Here is a 24,011-nt window from a genome sequence, read left to right as displayed (position 1 = left end):
GTCACTCAACTGACTGACAGTGTCTCCCCAAGGCACAAGAACTGAGACGGGGGGGATTGTACACGTGTAGGGCTCCCCTGCCTTGCAGACAGGAACACCTATACACTCACACACACTCACACATACATACATACAGCAGCTGGGTTGTTTAAAGCTCCCTGTCATCTAAGAGAGAGAGAGGTGAGGGTCACAGAATGAGTAACACTGCGCCAGTCACACTACTGTAAGAACACACACACACACACACACACACACACACACACACACACACACAAAGGGAGGGGGAAACATACACACATATTCGGCGTGTTAAGAAAGAGCACTCAGGCCTCAGTTTAAACACTGATGAGTTATGCCCCCCCCCCCCCCCGCTGCTGGTCTGTCTCTGAACTCTGTCCGACTACCCCCCCCGCCATCAAAAGATGAAACTACAATTGGTTGCGGTGTTTCGTTGAGGTCCTATTGAATGAAAGTAAACCCACCTGTGATATTACTATGTACTGGCCCTGTAATTACATTATGCAATATTGATTGATAATTGATTGCCCATTTAGTGTTAGAAAATAGTACAAAAATCCCAAATCATAAAATGATTGTCATTTTCTCTTGACCTCAAAATGTATTCTTCAACTTATAATTTTTTCTTTTTACACTTACACTTACACATTCAGATTTGTTTCAATTCTCACATGTCGGCATTAGAAATGAAAGGAGCCGTAGTCACTTCTCCAAACTGCCGCTAATGTAAACTTAAAATACCGGGAGGACACCTTCTGCATTGCATCACAGAAAAAAAGAACCCTCTGCGTTGGCGTGTGTGATTCACACTATCATTTAAAAAAAAAAAAAAAGTTCAGCATGAGCACATTGTCTCGCCGTCCTCCTTCCGTCACCTCCGCTCCCTCCTCTGCTGCTCATCAAAGAGAGGAGCTACTCATCGCAGGAGAGACACCTTGGACTTGGACCTCTCTATCATTCCACTTCTCGCTCCCTCTATCATTCTCTATTTGGCTCCGCTGTGCCCTATACTCACTCCGGAGTGGGGCTAAATATTAAGTTCAAGGAGGTTATGCAAACACGTTGAAACAGCCATCCTTGGCCTAAGTATTACCCTGAACCCTTCAATTACCCGCCTTGCTTTCCTCTCCCCCCCCATTCCTCCTGCCTTTTTCCTGTCCTCCGTACGGGTTCTCTCACTCCGGTCATCTAACTGCAGCCTGGAAATTCAGCGCACACTCATGACGCGGGGCCAACAAGCCTTAAAATATCAGGGGCAAGGAGTACAACACAGTGGCGGACTATTACACGCACACAAACGTGCACCCAAAATACACACGTACACACACAAACCGATGAAAGACGGGTCCAGAAAACAGAGGGAGCGAGTACCCCTGGTGTATTTTCTGAGTTCCAAATGCAGGGCCTGGCGGTGGACCACAGCCGAACCACAGCCGACATGCGGTGGAATGGGAGGCCACCACACTCACTTCCCTTAAAGGAGCCATAGTAACACATCCACATACAGCCTATTACTGAATAACACACACAGATGCTCAGACACTCATATTCACACATGTTCAGCAATTTCCTGGATAGCACTGTCATGACGATGGGAGTCCATGTTTAAAAAGTGGTTTGAGGTGGAGGGACAGATCTGTATGGGCTGTTTCCCACAATGCTTTGCCAGACAATTACACAACCCAATTAATGTGGTTACTACGGCACAGCTAGGACTTTGCTCTGTGCAAGCTGAGGGTGCGTGTAGGCGCGCTTGAAAGGGAAGATGTGTGTATGCTCCTTTGGCCCTGTATTACTCTCTGAATTATAGCTTTCCTTGGAGCTTGGACCGGTCGATTTCCCGTCAGTGTGTAAAGGACACGCAGGGTCACACTAACATTCACCCCACACTCCATCGGCCAATCGCAGCGATTTCCAATCACAGCCACATGAGCTCAACGATTCAAAGAGCTGCGTATCTGGAAAAACTGCACAGAATATGTTGTGTGTCTTTCCAGCTGCATAGAATGAAACCTGAACCGTGACCAAATAATGAGATGTGTGTTTTTTCTTTAAAGTAAAACATGGTTTCGAAACTTAATTATGAAGTGAAAACATTTTTACAATCAAAATGACATAAATCTCTAAACAATGTGCACAGTGCTAAAAATACATGTAATACTGCCACTCTCTGTGATAATAATACGTATTACAGACTCACAGGTAAACACGTTTTTTCAAAGGGCTTACCTGTCTAAGTTAGTTGACACTATTACCATTATACACACCACAACGAAAAAATACACCATTAATACACGTAAAATGTCTGCACTGAAAATTGTATATAAGTAAATAACAGAAGAATTATCAGCAATAAAATGTCACTCTAGTTGGGCTCATATCGGCGCCAAGGCCCAACAGTCCCCTTTAACTCAATAAAGCTGCACCAAATTTCACACACTCATAGATTTCAGTTTCCAAAATATGTCTGATATTTTTTTTTCTTCATAAAGATCAGGATTTATTCCCAAGGAAAACTGTGAAAATGTTGAAAACCACCCCATCGTAAATTCCTGGATCCACCCGCTGATCCAGAAATTAATGGGCTCTTCCCTGACCCACACGCCACATCCTTCCACCACTTCTTGGCAAACTGTGTAGTTGTTTTTTGTGTAATCTTGCTCACAATCAAACAAACAGTGCAGTGTTACATTGCTATCATCTTTCTATACTTTTAATTTCAGCATAATGGTGTTATTTTCTACTGTGGTGGTATGTTAATGGAGCTGTTTGAGCTATAAATTGTTATATCTTGTTGGATGCATCTTCATGATCATTTCTCTCTCTCTTCTCTCCCCTCTTAACCACCCACCTCCTCTCTCCCTCACTTCTCTCTGCTGACCACAACCGGTCGAGGCAGATGGCCGCCCTCACTGTGTCCAGTTCTGCCAGAGATTTCTCCCAGTCAATGGGTGTTTTTTCTCTGAAGTGTTTTCTCATTATGGGAACTGTTGGGTTTCTCTATAAACTTACGGTCTTGACCTTGCAATGATTTGACTCTTAAATTGGACTGAACAGAATATCTTTTATTGCGATCGATTCTTCATTTTGCCATGGACTTTTATGTGAAGCAATTGTAACCTCGTTTAGATAAGTGCTATCCAAATAAAGCTCTTAATATAATTATTATTCTTTGCTGATTGTAGATTTCACATTATCTTGTTTTATTTATTTCAATTGCAACTATGAGAAAAAAATGCATTGCAATTCAAAGTCAAACAGTATTTAGCTATGAGTGTACAGAGTTTGAGTAAATGCACTAACCACCTGCTCATACAAAGCTGCATGCATGTAAATTAACACGTAGACTGAACACACACACACACACGAACACACACGCACACACACAAACACACACAAACACATCTGCTAATAATTGGTTATCCTGTGATTCCAGCCTCGGTTAATAGCTTTCTTTAATGAAGGATGGTAAAAATGTAAGTAGATACAAGAAAAGACTCGTACTGCTGTGCTCCGTGCTGAAGCAGGAAGAACCACATGCTTTCTTTACAGTCTGCTACACAAACGCACTGACCACATACTTACTTATATAGGCGCCATTAGCCTACTTTCCGCTTTACAGTGTAGAGGGACACATATATTTGAGGCAAAGTATCATGGAAGAGGGGCAGAGATGCAGACACAAAGACAGGCAATCTCTCTCTCTCACACACAAACACACACACACACACACACACACACACACACACACACACACACACACACACACACACACACACACACACACACACACACACACACACACACACACACACACACACACACACACACACACACACACAGTCGGCTGGGTGTGGGTGCTGATTAGAGGAGCTGTTGCCAGGCCTGGACAGGTCGGCTGTATATTTAGGCAGATCAGTGAGGATCATAGGATCAAAGAGTGACATGATTACTACCTGGCCCTCTGATAAAAAAAAAAAACTTACCATTATTTCCCTGTCAATACACACTGAAATACACACATTTGGGAGGTTCACACATATCTCTGAGCGCACACACACACACACACACACACACAGACATATACACCCACACCGCTCTATAATCTGGGTAATTTGTACGTTGAAGCTAGTGTAGACAGATCACGCCTCTAGTACATTGAACCTGTTGTATCATTGCATGTGCTTGTTTGGCCTTTGGTGTGAATTCCCAATGGAGACATAACCTCACTTGTAAAGTATAGTTGTTAATAAGCTTCGTGTGAGAAGACACAGTCAAACTACGTGCGTTACTGTCATATCGGTATTTCTCATTCGGAGAAAGTGCGTGTTTGGAAAATTTAACGAGAGTATGAAAATTGACGCGGCGATTGTGTTTGCAAGTGTGCACACGTGTACGCAAGCATGAAACAGCAAAAGTGTTATGCCTGGTAATCACTGCTGCCTGCGTCTGGACTCAGCATGGTTACCTTGGGTCCTTGTTAAGTTCCCTCTGCTTTTTCTCCATAACATGCTTCTTAATATATGGATCCTCAGACAGCACACACACACACACACACACACACACACACATGAACACAGACTGTACCGAGCTGCTTTAAGTGGTCTGCCGGCCCGCCACACTTGTACATGGATTCCAGAATACGTCTGGTTTTTAATAAAGGGACCAGTGGTAGTGTGCAGTCCGATGCTGCTGACAGACTCAGTGATTTCCAGATAGATAACAATCACACACACGGCCAAGCCAGCTGCCTTGGTAGATTACATCACAGTTATTTTAACAATGGCTTCCACTCAGTGCTTTGGCTGGCTATGGTTACAAACGGGAGTGTGTGCATGTGTGTGACCTAGTTGTTGTATTTCTTTCTTGATTCTGAAATGATAATTCTGTGCTGAACTGATGCTCTGAGTTTCGGTAGGAATGTCCACTTTGCTACACATAAACTTAAAATGCATACGACAAGTCAAAAATGTGTCTGTGTTTATGTGCAGAGGAAGGACACGGCTTGATGCATGTGCCTCTATGTGTGTGAGTGTGTGCGTGTGCACATGCTGAGTCCAGGCCGTTAAGAGGGTTACGATGTGTTGTTCTGTGTGAGGACGCGGATGTGCTCCACTGACATTTGAGAGGTGGGGGTGAGAGTGCGTTCATTAACTTAATGGTTTCCTTATGCAGGCTCACGTTTGCATTGTGTCTCTCACACTCACACACACACACACACCCACACACATATAAAACTATTGATTTATGGGATGCACTACCCCCCCGCTGACATCACACTTTATGAGTGCCTTTCGGCTATGACCCGCAACATTATATCTTCACATGTATGACCATATAGACTGTATATAAAGATGGATAATGTGTATCCACTTCCTTATATTGCGCAGACGAAGCGAAAATATCCTAGAATCAAACACAGCAATCTTGTGCTTTTGGAGCCAGAGTCAAAGCAGCAGCAGTCAGATGGAGACACGGTAGCGAGGTCCCACACAAACACCCACTCGATCAGTCAGGAGTCAGGTCTAAGCCGTCAATCAGGAGGTTTCAACACTTGAACAAACATCAGAGTGGTAAGAGCTACCTACAGTGACAGAAACCATCTTTGAGAAAAACGTTTTAACATGTACTTTGACTTTTTAATTTGGTCCATGTCCCATCCGTTAACATGGAGGAGTACTCTTAGTAGCCTATACCGCAGCCAGCCACCAGATGGCGATCAAAACACTTTGGCTTCACTTTTGGGGAGCTGTCTTGTCGTCCATCTTTAAATACGATTCAGACTGAATTTAATGTAGTTTCAATTCCCTGATACAAATATACAAAAGAAATACGTAACAATAATCATCAATAAATTCAAATGAATGGCAATGTCACATTCTCTATTACTGAATATCAGAGGGAGACAAACACTGTCTCCCATATACTACCTGTTTACAATGAGCAGGTAGTTCTCAGTTTTGCCTTTAACTGTCTTTAAGTGACTCATTTAAGGACGTCTTCCCATTTCCAACACAACTTAACAATAAATCTGATTAGAGTGTAATGACACAGTCCTGGACTAACTCCGGCCACCGCGTTGTATGCCTGCATGAGAACATTTGTTTAGGTGTGTGTGAGTGTGTTGTAAATCGTGGCCATGGTGCATGTCGGAGAGTTGTTAGGTCTCCTGCCACTGTTAGATACAACAGAGAGAATGCAGGTGTGCATCATTTACAACCCCGGGTCCGTTTTATAGCCACGCTGTGATGGCATGGTGTGCATGAAAGACAGAGCTCCTCATTTTCTTGGTGCAGATGACGGGCTGGAGACCACCTCGGAGCTCCAGAAGATCCCGAAACAGACTCAGCCGGGGGGAATGCCAGGGATACACGCACAAACATTTTGACGTGAAAATCTCTCTGTGTCACACAACATCAACTTTAAAAGGGAGGTGAGGAGCACGTGAGAAGTACGAGTGAGCAGGCAAGAGGGAGATGTTTATTGCCCTTTTATCTGCAGTCATGCAGTCAGACATACCAGGAAGCGGCTTAGAGGTTTGGGGAAACACTGGCACGAAACACGCCGGGACTGACATGTCAAGATGTCTGCAGTGTGGCATGCGTGCAGATACATGTGGGCCTGTGCTTCTGTGCAAGAGTGCACGAATGGATTCAGTGTTTATCCCGCATCTGAATTGTTTGTGCCAGTGTTTCTGTGTGCATGCTCGTATGTTTATCGTGAGCCAAACCCCCAAATGTGACATGTCGGGTCGCTGATGTCAGGAAACTGAGACACTCTGCGTCTGATAAACAAACCATGCCTGGAGGAGGATCTAAACAATGTGCCGCGATTGCTTTATTAGTCAGTGTTTGCCCTAGGTGTCATGTTACTGAAGTCTTCAACACCATAAAAGCCCTCTCTGGGGTTCAGCACAGTGTTTGTGTGTGTGTGTGTGTGTGTGTGTTTGCTCTGGCAGAGGCTCCCTTGTGACTGGTTATATTGGACATGCTCAAACAAAGCTAAACACACAACAGGAGCCGCAAGCAATTAGGGCCTGCCATAGTGCATAACTCCTCTCTGAACACCCTCTGTTTCCCCCCTCGCCATCAACCAGTCTCTGCTACCATTAGCCTCCATCCACAACACACACACACACACACACACACACACACACACACACACACACACACACACACACTCTCGCATAGCGGTCTCAGCAACAATTGTGCGGTCACTGCTTGCTGGCACCCTGTGTGGCATCAGCGGCAATGACGCTGTTTGTGCGTGTGTCATCTTCAGCATGAGATGTTAAACTCAGTGGGCAGACCATCGCTGACTGGCACGGGAATGCGTGTAATGCTAGCAGGCAGCGTAATCCTCTGGATTAATACACATTGGGATGGTTTAGCAGAGAGCCGGGTGGGCCCTGTCTCTTCATTTCACTCTGTCAATGGGACAAATTTGTCTCTCTCCGCAGTATGACGATACATGATTTCCTGACTGTGCTGTCGTGGGATGCAGTTTTAAACGTTTAAACTTTTTCTCTCTCTCCGTTTTGTTCCCAGCTCACTCCTGCACAGTCGATGATTAAGACATCCTGTTGTTGGCCAGTCACGGTGACTGATGGACGTCCAGTTTGAATCAGATCCTCTGGAGCCGGAGCAAAGGGTGATATCTCACTGCCTGTGGCTTGGACAAGAGTCGCAGCCGAGATCTGTTTCAAATCAATCGGAGAAAAATGGGTAAACTCAATCTGGGCTGACCTCTTTTTCCCTCTAGCCCCCCTTAAAACAACTCTCTCCCTTTCTGTCTCTTTGTCTCTTTCTCTCTCTCCTGCTCTCTCCCGGTGTCTCTTTAGCCTTTCGTCACTAAACACCTCATAAGGGAGACTTGTCTTTCGACAAAAAAGGTGAAGGAGGACAGGACGGAGATGTTGTATCGAGGGTGTTGGGGTGTGTGTACTTGTGTGAAGGGGGCATGTCTGAGCCAGTTGTGTACTAATGAAGCTAATGACTGCCATCTGGCCTGCAAACAGATTTCCCAGTTCTTGTTTTTTCTGTCTTGTCACTGAGATACCAGGACAGTATCACGGCCCAGCCTGCATCCTGGACAATTTTAGTTTTAACCAAAACCATTATTTTAAGCTTAAGACCCAGTTAGAATGAATGAAATGCAGAATGTGCTTGGATCTTATTGATAGAGCCACAACGATGTGCATATGTGTGCGAGTGCATGTGTATTTCTGTGGAACTGTGCCTGAGCATATGCGACAGGAACTCTGAACTTTGGCGTTGTGGCCTCGCACTACAAATAAACAGCGGCGTTTGTGCGCGCATGCGTTTGTGCACTTGCACTCAAACGCTCGTCAAGTTGTGAGCATGTCAGCGGACTGCATACCTCTCTATGTTTGTCCTATGTGTGTAAACCTTTTGTAGTGGCTCGCGTAGCTCTCCTGTTACACACACACATGTTCTTTATGGGCTGGCTAATGGAGCCGAGCTCTTCCTGCTGCTGTGATGTGGTTTACTGTTGTTTGATGTGCTCAGGAATTCTGCATAGGAGATCACCCCGAGCTGATCTTATCACATAAAAGCCCTCGCGATGGAAGAAGACACTCAACTCTCTTTTTTAACTTAATAGAGATCTGTGTCCCTGCGAGGCTGTGTGTGAGTAAGTAAGTGCATGTGCACATGCACACCATTTCTCTAATTCAATCGAGTGTGTAACCAGAGGCCAAACACACACATTTGATTTCAGTAAATGCTGAACTCGTGGACCCATGGCTAGAATGGACCAGCGACATGTTAGATATGTTGAGAGAGACAGAGAGAGAGAGAGAGAGAGAGAGAGAGAGAGAGAGAGAGAGAGCAGAGTAAAGAAACACATGTACTTTTTAATTTCATTCATGACGTCACACTAAATTATTTCCTGCATGAGGCCTTTTATGACAGGTTAGGGTTTAGAGCACCTGTTTAGTCAGTGTTAGTCAGAATTAACCCTTTCACCACTTAGAAGGCAGCTTTTGCCAAGTTTTCACTCGATGTGTTGACAAGCTCAAATCATAGTCACTCTAGTTTTGTTCCTTTTATATTAATACTGTTGTTCACCTGCATTAAGGACAACCACACAGTCAATGGAGTACAGTGAAAAGAAGTGGGAAATAACTTTTATCTTTCGCAGTCACAGTTTTGGACAAGGTGCATCAGTTTATAAATTCTGCTGAGCTAGTATTTGTATTATTCGTATGTCAAGTTGTATTGAAGTCAAGTCAGTTTGAATATTACACCTGATCTCCATAATCGTAAACATTTTTTGGAAAGGCATTTTGTCCCTGTCCGCACTACAACCTGGGATATATGGATATAACCTCCAAATTGTTTACGAGACAAGATGTAAATCTACATGAAGCATTTGTTTACACATTAAGGTTCTACGAATTCCTCTGCTGTGTAGGACTTTGAAGTTTGTGCATTCCACTTTAATGGAATAACTATTAAAATATTGTTTATTTTAAATAAAAAATGCATCAACAGGTTCCACAGGTTCAGCATAAACACAGACAGAAATCTGGAGTCTACACACCCCAACCTCCGTAAAGAGGAATTTCAACCTCACTCTTTCATCGAGCACGTAGCATTCCATAATGAATGTATAAATGTACACATATTAAAGAACTGAAGTATCCATTACAGTAACGTCAGGATGTCTTGTTCACCCTTGACACATCAACGTGGTTACAGAGTTCTCTGATCCTGGCTGAAGTACCTCCAGACATAAACATGCATATTCCTCATATCAGGAGAGTGATGAATGCCCACATTTTCAATCAGGCAGACACACACTGTCTGGATTCTGTGTTTCATCCACGGCCTGAAAACCGTGCCATTGTCTTTGTTCACACTCCCTCGAGCCATTTTTACCTCTGCAGGATTCCTGTTTTGTTTGTTTAGTGGTGACCGGTCCTGTCTCTTGTGCAGTCTATCCACCCACATGAAGGCCTCCTCTGTCTTACTGATGCTCGCTTTAAAGATGAAGGACTGCACAGATTAAACTGCGGTTGCAATTATGAATAGATGTGACGCTTGCTCCAAATAAACTTTGGGTTTTTAGTTTTGTGTGCCTTTTTTCCCTCTTTCCTTTTCTTCTCCGAGGGGTTTGCTTTACTTTTTCTTGGACATCAACTTTGATCTTGTAAAGATGAGACTCAACTTTTATTACGCAGTTGTGAAAGTTAACAATGTCTGCGATGCTTGTGGATGGTAATTTCTGTCCAAAAACAAATATGACACATGTAGTTTTTGCTTTTATGAGATTGGAATTCCAAGTGGTGTTCCTAACTTCTCTGAGCCCTTCCTTCTTTTCTCATTTTATTTTTATTTTCTCCAGATTCTCTTTCCATCCCTTTTCCTTAAATTTCCTCGTATCCCAACTCTCCTTTCCAGCACTAAACTCTGAGTACCCACCGGCCCCAGGAGAACAGTCATGTTTCCAATATGTCTCCATTTAGCAGAGACCAAATGAACAAGACCAAGGCCAAAACAAGAGCAGGGAAAATCATCACATAGCCACTGGCACAATCTGCTTATCTTTCACTGCAAATAGCTCTCATGGTCTTCACATCATCGTTCCTATGTGCACGCACACGCACATGCACGTGCACACACAAATATATGCCCACGCACACACACAGAGACACACATATTCATGTATGCACATGTTGTTCTTTTCACACAAACACATTCAGAGCATATCAGTGAGGATACACACGCTCATCCAAACTTGCTTGGGCTGTTTCCTGCCACTGCCGAGAAGTACATAATGATAATTACAGTTTGGGTCCACATCCATGAATTAACCAGATCAGACACACACACGAACGAACACACACACACACACTTACACGAACACGCAAAATTCCAGAAGTGCTAGGGGCTGCTGTGATGGATTCTGACTGGTGTGCAGTTTTGGAGCAGCCCAGTGCTGGGAAGTGGCCCGTTCTACTATTGTTCTCTATTAAAACCTCCTGGGAACCATCTCAGCAAGACGGAGAGATGTGCAGGACCAATAAAACTCCAGTCAAAGCAGCAGAGTCAGAGAGGCTGAGCCCTCACTTAAGTCTTTATGCAACAATATGTCACTATGATTGATGAAAACTAGTAGAGAATGGGTAGAAGTAAAATTGCAGAAAAAAGTTCTCACCAGCCTCAGCCAATGAGATTATGTTTTTTACGATGTTTGTTACTGTGTTTGTCAGCAGGTTTTCCCAAAAACTCCTGTAAAGATTGTGAGGATAGGACACGGGCCAAGAAACAGCCAATAAAAGTTTGGTATGCATCCGATTTTTTTATACCGTTCTTAAACATTGCGAGAGCAAGACAATGTTCGTCAGGCATTGGGACCGAAATTAATGAGTGTGTGAAATATGGTGCAGATCCAAATAAAAGATCAAGCGGATATAAATGTGGTGACAGAAGGGGACTGTTGGGCCTTGGTGGTTGTATGAGCTCTGCTGAGTCTAGTTTCTGATGTGTTTGTGCATTGCGAGGAGCGAAGGACAAAGACACAGAGAGGAAAAGACGCAGACACACATATTCCCAGATAAGGACAGGCAGATGTGGCCAGAGAAGCCACAGAAGAGGAAAAACAGGAGCCACAGTTCAGGTGTGTGTGCCAACCACAGAGGCTGGGAGGTGTTTACAGTGTGCGAATGTATGCCAGTAAGCCCCACTGACTCACTTGTGTGGGTACGGCAGCATTTCATGTGCCCATAATGGTAAACCATGCGGGCATTTCACTAAGCCACTGTTTTAAAGGCTGATTTACAACGCGGCCCATGCAACAACATATTACATGCAGCTGCATTTAAAAAAAACCCATCCCTCCTTCTTCCTACAACTCTCACTGCTGCACGCCGTCTGTGCACTTTCTATTAACCCCTTCCTCCAGCTCCGCAAACATCCACCTGTACATCGGGCAAAAGTGAGTACCTGTCTGTGCGTATATATCTAAAATCAAATTTAGATTAGCTTTAACGACCATTTCTATCTGCACCAACATTACCCACTCGCTTGACCCCCCCTCATTCCTTTGGTGACCCTGAGGGCAGGACTGCCGTTAAGGAGGCCGTCACTGGGTGCTGTGTCTAGGGCTGTCTCTTTATGGCTGCAGGGCCCACCTAATCAATTGCCCACTCATGCACACACTTAAATGTGCCCCCCCCCCCCCCCCCCACACACACACACACCAAACACACACAAAAACACACACACACACACACACACATAGGACTTCCAATCAATTTGTCTTGAGATTTAAACAAGCCGGTAAACTTGGGGGTGTTAGTCTCCCTTGGGCCAATCAGATTGGACTCAACCCAAGAGTTCTATACCAGCCAAATAACACTAATTAGCCTCATATAGGTGCATGCATGCGTGTGTGTGTGTGTGTGGTGTGTGTGTGTGTGTGTGGGTCTGTGTGTGTTTGCGACCAACACTAATTAGCAGGCCTAGTGAACCTACTTCCTCAGGACCATTTCCTGTGATAGTAATTATTAGGTATGTGTGATAAATTCCAGGCCCTCTTCCACCCGTCCAGAGATAGAACAAGACAAAGGGAGAAATGCAGCCAAAAAAGAGAGGGGGGGGGGGGAGACCATTTAATACCCAGAGGAAGTCAAGGGGGGCAGTGTGGACAGAGTGATGAAGTAAAAAGGGACAATCAAAGAATGATTTGATTCCCTGGGGGACAAACTGAGACTCGGTACGAAGGCGAGAGCAGTTTCCACATCCACTGACTCCTTGACGTGGCCTCCCTGTCCTCTTCTCTGGTTGTCTATCCCTGCATTCATTTTGTTTTTCGTGTGTCATTTGCTGCTCCCAACTTCACGCTGTCAGTCTTCAGATCAGGACAAAAAGGTCTTTCTGTCTGTGGAAAGACTCTTCACTTTCTGTCAGTTTAACTAAACACACGCAAACTCGCCCCGTGCTCCCCGTTCCACCGACGTCTTCGGGGCGTCAACGCGTCTTTCAGTGCGGCGTCAACTTCACAAGACAGCTCGAGCCGACCACTCACTCATTCGTTGACTTTAAGAGACAATGTCACTTAACCAACCAACTCCAGCTGCATTCCAATATGTCAGCGGCTCAGCGAGTTGTCGTACTGTAGGCAAACACAGTTGTGTGTACATCTGTGTGCTTAAGTCAGGGTTTACGTACAGTGCAAGATGTAAAACTTACAATTCGTATTCACTGGGTGGGCCTTTGCTTGCCAAGAAAATACTATGCGTTCATTGGTGCCAAAAATCGTAATAGGTGGTGCTTAAAAAAAATAAAATATATAAACATAATTGATGCTAGACCAGCCGAAACCTGTGAAAAGTGAGTTCAAGACTTCAAGACAGAACGCAGGCCAAGAGAATAAGATGGTCTGGGAAATATGGAATTCAAGTTTAAGGTGCTTAACTTCCAGCTGCATTAGCTGAATAGTGCACTGTTAAATTCAAAAGCTGACTGTACGCAAAGCTACCATCCCACATGTGCATGGATCTTTGGACTGTTCTCTCCACCCTTGAAGCTTCTGGGACCAAGGTACAAGTCTGTCATTACCCCACTGTACTGAACGAGAACTTAGACGCAGGGATTTCCATTTGATGAAACCCTTTATTGACAAAATCTCAAAGGAGGAGGAGGAGGAGGAGGAGGGAGGAGGAGGGTGGAGCATGCCTAGGCCCTGACATAATAACACACCTACAGGCCCGACAGCCGACACACATGTCGAAGGTAAACACGCGTGTCAGAGGGCACAGGAGCACAGACAGACATGATGAATGGCTCCAGGTTCCCACGAGGCGACACGCACACAAACCTGCTCGGAGAGAGAGAGGAAGGTGATGTGTGGTCAGCCCCTCCTCATCACTGCAGTACAGAGAATCCCATTCACACACGCCGCACCGGCCCTCGATGTCATTACCAATCACAACAATGGCACTGTAACACCATACTAGTGTGTGTGTGCGCGTGGTTGTGCGAATGTGCGTACGCGTGCCAGTCCTCGCATGTGAGAGATTATGCCGTGTGTGGATGTCATCTCGAAACCAAGTAAACGTGGCGCTGTTCGGTTGAAGATATCTGTACGAGCCAAATTAACCTTTATGTTGACTCTTATGCTATCTTTCTTTATTAGCAAGTGCATGTGTGTGTATGTAAGAATGAAGTGACACCATGTCCGTAGGTTTTTCTACCCCCACCTAGAGGACACCTGAACTGGACCTGAGAGGCTGAAGGTGGAGCCCAAGGAGGAAAGGCCTCAGGAGCCAGCAGCCAGAGCATCTGGGCGTGGCTGAGGAAGGCATCCGTTTTTTTACAGGTGCTGTGACGTTTGCCATGAGAACTGTGAGACTCTTTAGTCTAATATCTTTTAGTCTATTTCCACCAACTTGTAATCCACCTTTCTGCAATAAACGGTCAAAGGGACCAACTGGACTCACCTCTACTACTCCTCATCTTTTCTACACGCGTCAGAACCAAAATGGAGCTCAGCCACCAGTGGTAGTGAAACAGAAATTGCTGCTACAATATCAATGCTTAAATATGCGAGATAAGTGTGTGTGTGTGTGTGTGAGCGCGAATACATTTGTACGTGTATCTGTGAGGGTGTGTGTGCGTGGGTCCAGGCCCCGTGAAGAGATCAGCGAGCGGGGACGCGACCTTGCCAGAACAGCTGGCCTCTCTGTGTGTTTAGTCAGAGTTACCATGGCGATGGCGCCGTGCAGACAGGATGTCTACGTCGGGGATTTGAAAGTCATAACGTCGCTGCTGCTCTAAGCTTCATTATGCCACGGGTTCCTGTAACCAGCCGGGTAAAAGGAGACACGGACACACTTCATGGACCTTTGTCTCTTTTCAAGGGATTTGATTGAAGAACATGATAATAACGAGTGAGAAGTACGTTTTCATGGAGATGTCTTTGCTGAAGAACTGCTTGGAGTGTGTTTCTGTGAACAAGTGATGAGCACCTGTGTTTATGTTACACTGAGCAATGACGTTTTCCTTATTTGTGAGGTATATTCGTCCAACAAGAGAAAAGAACATTGAGCAAAAGCAGACATCTACAGTGGTATTATTTCCATCGCTCTTTTGTGCCTTTACCTTTGTCCAGAAGGTTTTCATCTGTGTGTTTTTGCTTGTCTGCTCGTTGGAAGGATAACGCAAAAAACTTGAGGGTCTCCACCACTCCCTCCATCGTCCCTCCCTCCCTCCCTCCCTCCCTCCCTTTCTTCATCCATCAACCCCCCTCCATCGATCACTCTCGCACTCTGTCATCCTCTTTCCCCATCCTTTACTATTTCCTCCCTGACTCTCTGCTGCGGCCTCGCTCTTCTCCCTCTTCCACTTGTCTCACAGTGTGTATAGAATATACTAATGTGTGTGCATAATTTCCCCCTCCATCTCTCGAAATGTCTCTACAAGAATTTCCACTCTGTCAACTCCGCCTCCCTTTATGTGCCCACTCGAAACCTGCCGCTACCTTTTCTTCTCTGCAAAATCAGTTTCCATCACCAAAATGTAAACAGAGATAATATCAGCTACATTCCCAGTGTCTACAGGAGGATCAGGTTCAGTAAGCCACTGTGATGTTGTGGCATGTAGTATTATCCCATTCCGACTATGGAAACATCTCAATGACTAGCTATTCAAAACGTCCAAACACATAATTTCTCTATTGTGCACCTACACCCAGTGACCCTAACTCGTTTAATGACTATAGCTCCTCTGGAGGCCATCTGTGTCTGTGAGTGTGTGAGTGTGTGTTTGTGTGAGTGTGAGTGTGAGTGTGTGTTTGTGTGTGTGTGTGTGTGTGTGTGTGTGTGTGTGTGTGTGTGAGTGTGAGTGTCAGTGAGTGTGTGTGTATACTGTACAGTATTGGGGAAACTCAATCTGGTGTGGGGTGACAGAGCAGATCCTGGACCACTCCTTACACATCAAGTATTCAGCTATGTATATGAAAAATGTAAATATGAAAATCTCTCTCTCTCTCTCTCTCTCTCTCTCTCTCTCTCTCTCTCACTTACACAAACAATGCGAGTGAGGGAAACCCAGCATGCAAAGAGAGGATATTGAAAATCATATTTTTCCCCTCTTGTCTATTTCATTAACAGTGTTGAAAAGCCCACAGTCTGCTCTCTCGCTCCCTCTCTCCCTCCAGCCGCACACACACACTCACACACACACTCACACGCACAGAGAGCTCTCCAGTTCACTGGGGAACGTGCCTCACATGGTTTGCTTCAGCTGGTCCTCTTGACAAATGCCACATTACAGCGGCGAGAAGGGGAGACTTGGCATGCAATCAAACTTCTCTCATGATTTCTAAGATTTGAAATACTTCAGTTTGTACAGCCCCTCCACTCCATCCTCACCTCCCTCTCATTCTCTCTCTCCTTGTCGAGTTCCCCCCCCCCCTTCTTCTTGCCTTCACTCTAACCACCCAACTCTCTTGTTACCTCTGTTTCTCTGCCCTATCGTTCCTGTTTGGTTTTCCCGGTACCACCGTGGACTGGAGCTGTGCGGTGGGAATATGGCCCCCTTCTAAAGGCGCAAGCCAAAGTTTGTGTAAGTGAGTGATTATATGCGAGTTCCACTGAGGTTGTGCGTGCGTTGTGCGTGCGTTTCTCTGCGGCTTGTTCAGATGCAAGTCAGTCTCACGAAGCTTCGCCCCTCGCAATTCAACAGTCCTTTAATCCTCATCACCAGTGACCCCAAACCTCAGCCTTCGACCTCTTTCTACACACACAGTCCAACGCACAAAGACCACACACACACACACACACAATCATGCCCCCTGTGCCCCTTCCATTAGCTCTTACCAGCGTAGACTGGTATTCAGTCAAAGGCCCCGAACACAAAAGCAAAAAGAATGCCATCTGCTTTATTGCTGCTCACGTCAACCCACCATCGCATCAGCTTTCTTTCTAATGGTAATATAATAATGATTTATGCTTATAGTGCGAAACGATGTCATCATTACCATTCACATGTCAGGTCCGTGAGCGTTTTCCTAATTTCACGTGCCTACCTAGAAGCACGGATTGTGTCTGTAACACATGTAATGCATTTCCTCTGCTAAACATCCCCGCTCATGTTTGGGTGGTGGAAATTGGAACAGACAGGAAGATGGTTTGGATCACAAATATATATATAAGTGTGTGTATACGTGTGTGTGGCTACATGAGGAAGGGCACTGTCTTATTTGGTCTGCAGTAAACTATACACACACACACACATTCTTTTTACATTTAGTGTGATCAGAGGGGCTTGTGAGGCGTAATGAAGTTGTGTTTTCAATAGATGTGTACCAGCCTTCCCTTTTGTACTGTACTGAGTGGCTGACATTAAAGGCTTTTCTCTGCGGCACATGACAACCAGATATGTGGCTTCATGCTCCTTCAATCAGAGCGCTCAAAGCAAACGCACATGTAGCTGCTCCACTCACACATCCACACACACCCACTGACACACACTCACACATGGTAACGCAGCCTGTCCTGCGCTTTGTCTTTCTTTTTTTTAGGGGGGGGGGGGGTTTCCATCTCCTCTCTCGCTCCGTCACACACGCACAAAGACGTCCACACGAGCCGAACACATATTTTTACGGCCTCCTGTCTAAGGCAGCACCACCTGTCCTCAATAAATGTAGCTGTTCACAAGGCAGCTAGAGACAACAGCTGATCCTGCCTCAGAACACACCTCGGCACTGATGTCTATATAGCACACATGCACAGATGCACATGTGAACAAGTGAGTGGTTGAATGCGCCTAATGCGGCATCAGACACAGGTTTCTGACGGACGCAGCATCGAACCTGCTGTTCGGGAGGAAATGAAAACACTCCTGATAAGACGTGGAATGAATCATGCCACTGTTAATATCCTTTTTTTGTCTTGGGTATGCAGCCACTAGCACGAAGAATTGTGGCCTGATAGGTAGGTAGGTAGATAGGTATACAGGTAGGTAGGCAGGCAGTAAGGTGGGTAGGTAAATGAGTGAGACACTAACTTCATCTCCAGAATTTCCTCTAGCTGCTTGCGTCTCTCCTGGTGCAGGCTGCTGACGTGTCCATCTCTCTCGTGGAGGGACTGCTGCGTAGAGGACAGACGCATTTTGGTGGCGTCCAGCTCCTGTCGCGTCTTCTCCAGAGCGCCCATCAGCTCCTCCAGCTGTAGAGGGGAATACAACATTTTAAAACTGATTGAAAACATACGTGGATACTCATGCACATGGCTCTGTTCCCGTATGTGAGACGTGTTGATTGCATCGTACGAATCTACCATAAAATTCGTAATGCAAGATCCATTTGACACTTTTTGATGCCCAGTCTCTCACACACACAGGGGAAAGCACAGGTCATAAGGGAACACACTTGTGTGTATTTCAGAATGTGTGTGAGCTGGAATGCTATAATGTGGTGAGATGAATGCCTAAACATTAAAAGGAAAGGCTGATGGACAGAAATGAGCGGTTGAGACTCAGGTTTAAAGGTTAGATGAATGATAGGTCCACTGACTCCCGTGGTGGAAACAAGGGTCCACCTTTCTCCACTTACGCTACCTCCCTCTTCTACTTTGGAGCAGGTGAGAATAATGCTTGACCCCTCAACGACATGTCCTCCCTCTAAACACACACATGCCCTCCAGCCATGGAGGTCTGCGTGTCCAACCTGAGCGTCTGATAGACAGGATGTGCCCTCAGGGCGTCATTATCCAAGGGCAGGAAGTGTCTAATTGTCTAACAACAAGCACTTCACAACAGGATCCAGCACCAGGCAGGACCGTTCAGATTATGTGAATGCAAGATCAAGACAATGTGGTTGTTTAGATAGAATAAAGAAAGTGATCTTTCAAAGTGAGATTTGCGATGTTAGACGGTGAAACAATAAATTCGGAAGTACTACATCTCAAAGAAACAAAGGGAATGAAAGAAAAGGAGAAGCAAAGAATAAAATGAGAGAAAATAAGCATTAGGGGAAAACACTCCATGGGGTAACACATGAAAAAAGGAATGTGCCTCTTTTATGAAGGGGCCAAATCGTTCACACATTTTCAGGACACTCTCCGTCTCCGCCGGGTTTTCTAGGTGTGTTTCACAGATGTCAGATAATGTTCTCCCCGACTGTTTATGAATATCACATATGGAGTAAGAGACGGAAGGGGCGGAAAGCAAAGCAAAGGGGGAGAGTTAAGAAATGGGAAAATGGTGGGAAAGTGACAACTTTCAGTCATAATCTCCTAGAAATGGCAAACAAGGCTTCGCTTCAAATAAAATATAATGTACCAAATATCATTGAGACATCCAGCTGTCATCCAAACTCACACAATGTTTTTGGTTTGATGACCTGGACACAATCCACATCTTTTCATCTTGAAAGCCAAGGGTCACACACACACACACACACACACACACAAACACGTCTATCAATCCTTATGCGTGAACGGCGCCCTCATAGGTCCACCACCCAGGTTAGCCCTCACTTCACAATCACATCATTAATAAGGAATACAATGCATTTTAGTGAAATTAGGGACCTAATCAGCTTAGCGGTGAGCCTGTGCGTGCTAATTTAGCTCAACTTCAAGGCAAAGCCCCCCCAGCCAGTCTAAGGGTCGCTAAGACTGGCCCAAAGCCCCTTTAGTTGCTAAGCTGATTGGGGGCTCAGAGGTAAGGGAAAATCAAATCCCTCTTGTCCATTTGCGTCTGTGTTGCTGGTTCAAAGGCCTAGTTCAAACGCCGCATGGGGGGGGGGGGGGGCGAGACAGGAACAGAGGAGAAAAAGAAAGGGAGACGGAGTGAGGAGGAGATAATTGGGTGAAACAACTTAACGCAGATGAGAAAGAATGAGGCTCAGGACAACGGATGGAGAGCGGGAGTCGTGCCAGATGCAGGTCAGGAACCAGAGAGCGACCCAGGAGGACCGAGGAGACTTAGAGAGCCGGGGGTGTGAAGAAAAGTGACCCGGGGCATTACCCATGCTCCATTTCAGCAAGTCAGGCTGATGGAAGACTTTCAGCGCATTACACATCATGAGACTGATTACTCTGGGGCAAGAGGGGTGGTGGTGGGGGGGGAATGCGAGTCTGGCAGGGCGCTCTGAAACGGTGCCAGGGTCAGGTGATGTTTCAGAAGAAGCTGTCCTACTCTCTTTCTGTCCCCCCCCCTACCAAACACACACACACTATTTTTTTCTCCAAAGGCAAGAACGGCAGTTGACTGACGACTGTGAAACTGCACGTCAGCGTCAGGTCGACTCGCCGCCTCCTCGTGCGGTGATGTAACGTCGGCTCATAAAGGTCGCCGCGTTGACAGCACCTACCAGCGAGCGCACCAGTGGCGGAGCGGCGTGCGTCCTCGTGTCGACAGCACCAGTGTAACTCTAGTCCCGCTCGGTGCGTCATGTTCGGTCGCCAGCGTGACTGCGTGCTGGCTAGGTGCGCCCCCCCCCCCCCCCCCCCACCAGCATGTCTAGCGTCAGGACGGATTCGAAATGAAAGTAACGATTACTTCTCGGGGGTCAACGAGTGTTAATGTGTCACAAGCTAAGAGAGGATTTCCCTGATTGGCTACACATGGGTGAACTCGGGTCAAAGCTGAATCATCCACTCCTGTGCACGCAAAAAAGAGTCCGACAAACATAAATAAACTCTTCTGTGGCCTGCTCGGCGGATTGGATTATTGTTCGATGAACGCAGAGTCCAGCCAAGCGAGGAAAATGCAGAAATTGTGAATCGGAGGAGGAAATAAGACACAGTTAGCGTAGCCACTCACTGATTTCTTTCAACTAAGTTTGACCCTTTTTGTGTTTTCCTCCTCTCTCCACCAATATCCTCTCTTCGTCGTCTACGCTCTCCTCTATCAGCTTCTGTGTTTTAATGTGCCTGTGGCGGTGATTGAGTAGAGGAACATGATGTGCGCGTTTGAAGCAATGCAGCCTCCATTTTTCCTGAAAAAAGTTAGTTCTTGTTTTAACCGCGAAATGCTCTCATGTTACTTGTGGCACGCATAAGTAATGCAAGGTCATTCTCATTCAAATGCACACTCACACCGAGAGGAAACACACTCCTTCGCCCTGTTTCTCTTTCCCACCACAGACACACCTACACTCACACACACACACACACACACACACAAAAGCACACACATAAACCTTCTTGGACTCACTTAAAGACGTAGACTGGCCAGCTGGCAATCAGAACGACAGACAGATAGCAGCACATGCAAGAGCAGAACAGGCAGCCTGTGCTCCATCAAGACTACAAGCCCGAAGTCTAAAGCTTTGTTAATGAATTCTAATTACATGCACACAAACTCACAATAAGTCAAACATCTGTTAACATTTGCAAGCATGCAACACCAAACTTAATTAGAGACGTGAAATGAGAGGGGGTGATGATTTCTTTGAGTTTTAAATTTCAGCGTCGACTGAGCAGATCAACGCCAAAGGAAAAAAACATGTTCGCAGCAGTAAAACTGAATTACGGATTCCAGGAAGGAGAAGAAAACTGTACATTTAGTAATAAGGATTTTTTGCTGTTTAAAAGGCTGCATATCAAGTGATTAGGAGTCACTCATGAACCACACTCTGCATGCAGTGACACTCTTGGCCACATGGAGGTGCAGTTTCCCCCAAACATTTTCTCACTGGTCCGTTGGTGACCTGATATCTGCACTCCAGGCCAGGTGTGTGAGGATGCATGCAACTACCCCTGTGTCAGAGTGTGTGTGCATGTGTGTGCTGCATCTGAAATGCCCCATCCGTGTGTGTAGCGTCGGGGGTCAACCTCTCTCTGGGCCTGAACCCGAGCCGCCTCCTCCTGCGCCCAGAGAGCCTCCCTATGTGCAGATGTGTTCATGCTCTCCCTCAGTGCCATCTCCAGCTCCCTGATCCGCTCCGCTGTCTCCCGCATGGCATCCTGGGAAGCCAAAAGAGGAAACTGGGGAGGGGGGGGGGGGATTTTTCAGAGGAGGACGACAAGGAGGAGGGTCGGAAGCAAAGTAACAAAAACCAGGGGGAGAATGTTTTGAGCGCATGTTCGTAATCAAATGTTTTTGCATTGGAACAAAACTGTTACTGGTGAAAGACACTGTGGGAAGCAGTGTAGCTCATGGTCCCTTTGGTAAAAGGAATCCAATCCATGTAAAACAGAGAGTCAGGGAAGTCAAGAAGCTGCAGTGGGAGAAGAACAAGACCCTTCTCAGAAGAAGCCGAGCCCGTCTTAGCCGCTGCCAAGACAGAAGAGAGTGATAAGTGAAGAAGTGAAGAAGAGATGGAGAGTTTGTGGAGTTTGTGTGTGGCCTCTCTGACTCCTATGGCGAGTGGAGGAAATGGATCCTTCTCCACATTGAGTGAAGGAGCTGTGAACGAAAACACCGGACAGGAACAATAAGACCCCCGCCCCCGCAATTCTCTCTCAAAATCTCTCTTTTGACTTTCTCTCTAAGAGTTGACTCACCTTCCGTTTCACACGTTCACACGTTGCTGGGAGCAGCACAGAAGCCTCGGAGTCACGCGGACAACAAGACTCTTTTTCTAACAGCAGTTCAGTCGAGCTCAGGGTTGAATCCTCGTTGCTGAACTCTCAAACTCATTTTTTGATTGTGCAAACTATGCTTGAACCAATCAGACACTCGGTAACTGTATCCGCAGTAGCCAAAAAACACCACAATAGTTTCCAGAAATGTCATGTAAACACTTTTAAGGCCACGTTTGGAGCTAACTTCCAGAGGGACGAGTGAAATTAATTTAATGTGAAAGTAATTCTACGAGACGGGGCCAGGAACACGCAGGATGCACATGAGCGGCTTTTAAACTGTGTGTAATAAATATCAAAGTAGAGAAAATAAGTTTCAGCACATGTTCAATGTTGGGGGCGATCGAAAATGGAAAAAAATGGAATATAGATGTGTCTAGGGATGTCTATCTCTATATGCAATCTTAAACAATAAATAAATTCATACAAATATATATTTATTATCTTTTCATTACCAGAAGGGGCTGATTAAATGACTGATGACGTGATACTAACTAAAGCAAGAGCAATGGATGAGATTTGAAAAGAAAGGGACGGGGCAAATCACAAGCGGATACTTGTGGCTCGTCACGACACAGCTGGAGGTGAGCGACAAACACCTGCACACACACACACACACACACAGAGGGAGGCTGTGTGCGTCAGCAGTCCAAAGTCGTAATTGGACGTGAAAGACGGGCAGTAATCCGATGCACCAGAAGCAACAAGTACTGGTCTGACCCAGCCCAGTAGACAGACACCCACGCACGCACACGCACACACACACACACACACACACACACACACACACACACACACACACACACACACAGGCACCCCGCTGAGATGGGACTGTGACTACTGGACCTCCAAGCGTAACCTAACCAGAAAGCTGTGTGCACATGTACAGTATATATATATATATATATATATATATATAAATTGTATATGCCTCTCTGTGTGTCAGTGCATATCTGTGTTTTGAGTTTTATTAGTAACAAGAGAACATTGTTGGCTGAAAATAAAGAATGGAAAAAAAAGGGAACAAGCGATATAGGGAGATATAGGGACTGAGGAGAAATGGAAAGATAATTGCCTCTGCAGCACCAATCATCACCTTACGCCCCTGGGAAGGATCATTATGGAGTCTGGCTCTTTTGGTTTTGATGGAGGGATTATAATCACTAAAATAAACGAGCAGAGAGTGAGAGAATGCACATTTCCAGCAGCTGTGCACCTATGATCCTCAGCTCTGCACATACCGGCGCACTCAAGCCGCTCACCCACACAGCCTGATCCAGGCAGACACATGGACACATCTGTCTCTGTCAAAAGAGTTGTGTGTGCAGCTTCAACCTCTATGTACCTATTTAATAATAAAAAAAAAAATTTGTCCTGGACCAGAGGTTTCACACTAAGACTGTGAGAGTGAAAGAAAATTCCCAAATCTTCT

At 45.7% G+C, this 24,011-nt stretch overlaps 1 protein-coding gene across 1 annotated transcript in view; it reads right to left on the bottom strand.

Annotated features, from left to right (window-relative positions):
- Positions 1-24,011, bottom strand: part of LOC128442592 (ERC protein 2-like) — a gene marked incomplete in the record, with an annotated part of 144,915 nt that overhangs the window by 52,486 nt on the left and 68,418 nt on the right. The window contains 2 exon segments of the mRNA XM_053425129.1: positions 18,054-18,214; positions 21,830-21,982. Coding sequence (XP_053281104.1) covers positions 18,054-18,214; positions 21,830-21,982 — 314 coding nt within the window.

Source organism: Pleuronectes platessa, chromosome 6 (genome assembly GCF_947347685.1).
Source record: "Pleuronectes platessa chromosome 6, fPlePla1.1, whole genome shotgun sequence".
Taxonomy (NCBI): domain Eukaryota; kingdom Metazoa; phylum Chordata; class Actinopteri; order Pleuronectiformes; family Pleuronectidae; genus Pleuronectes; species Pleuronectes platessa.
This window is presented reverse-complemented; position numbering and strand designations above follow the sequence as displayed.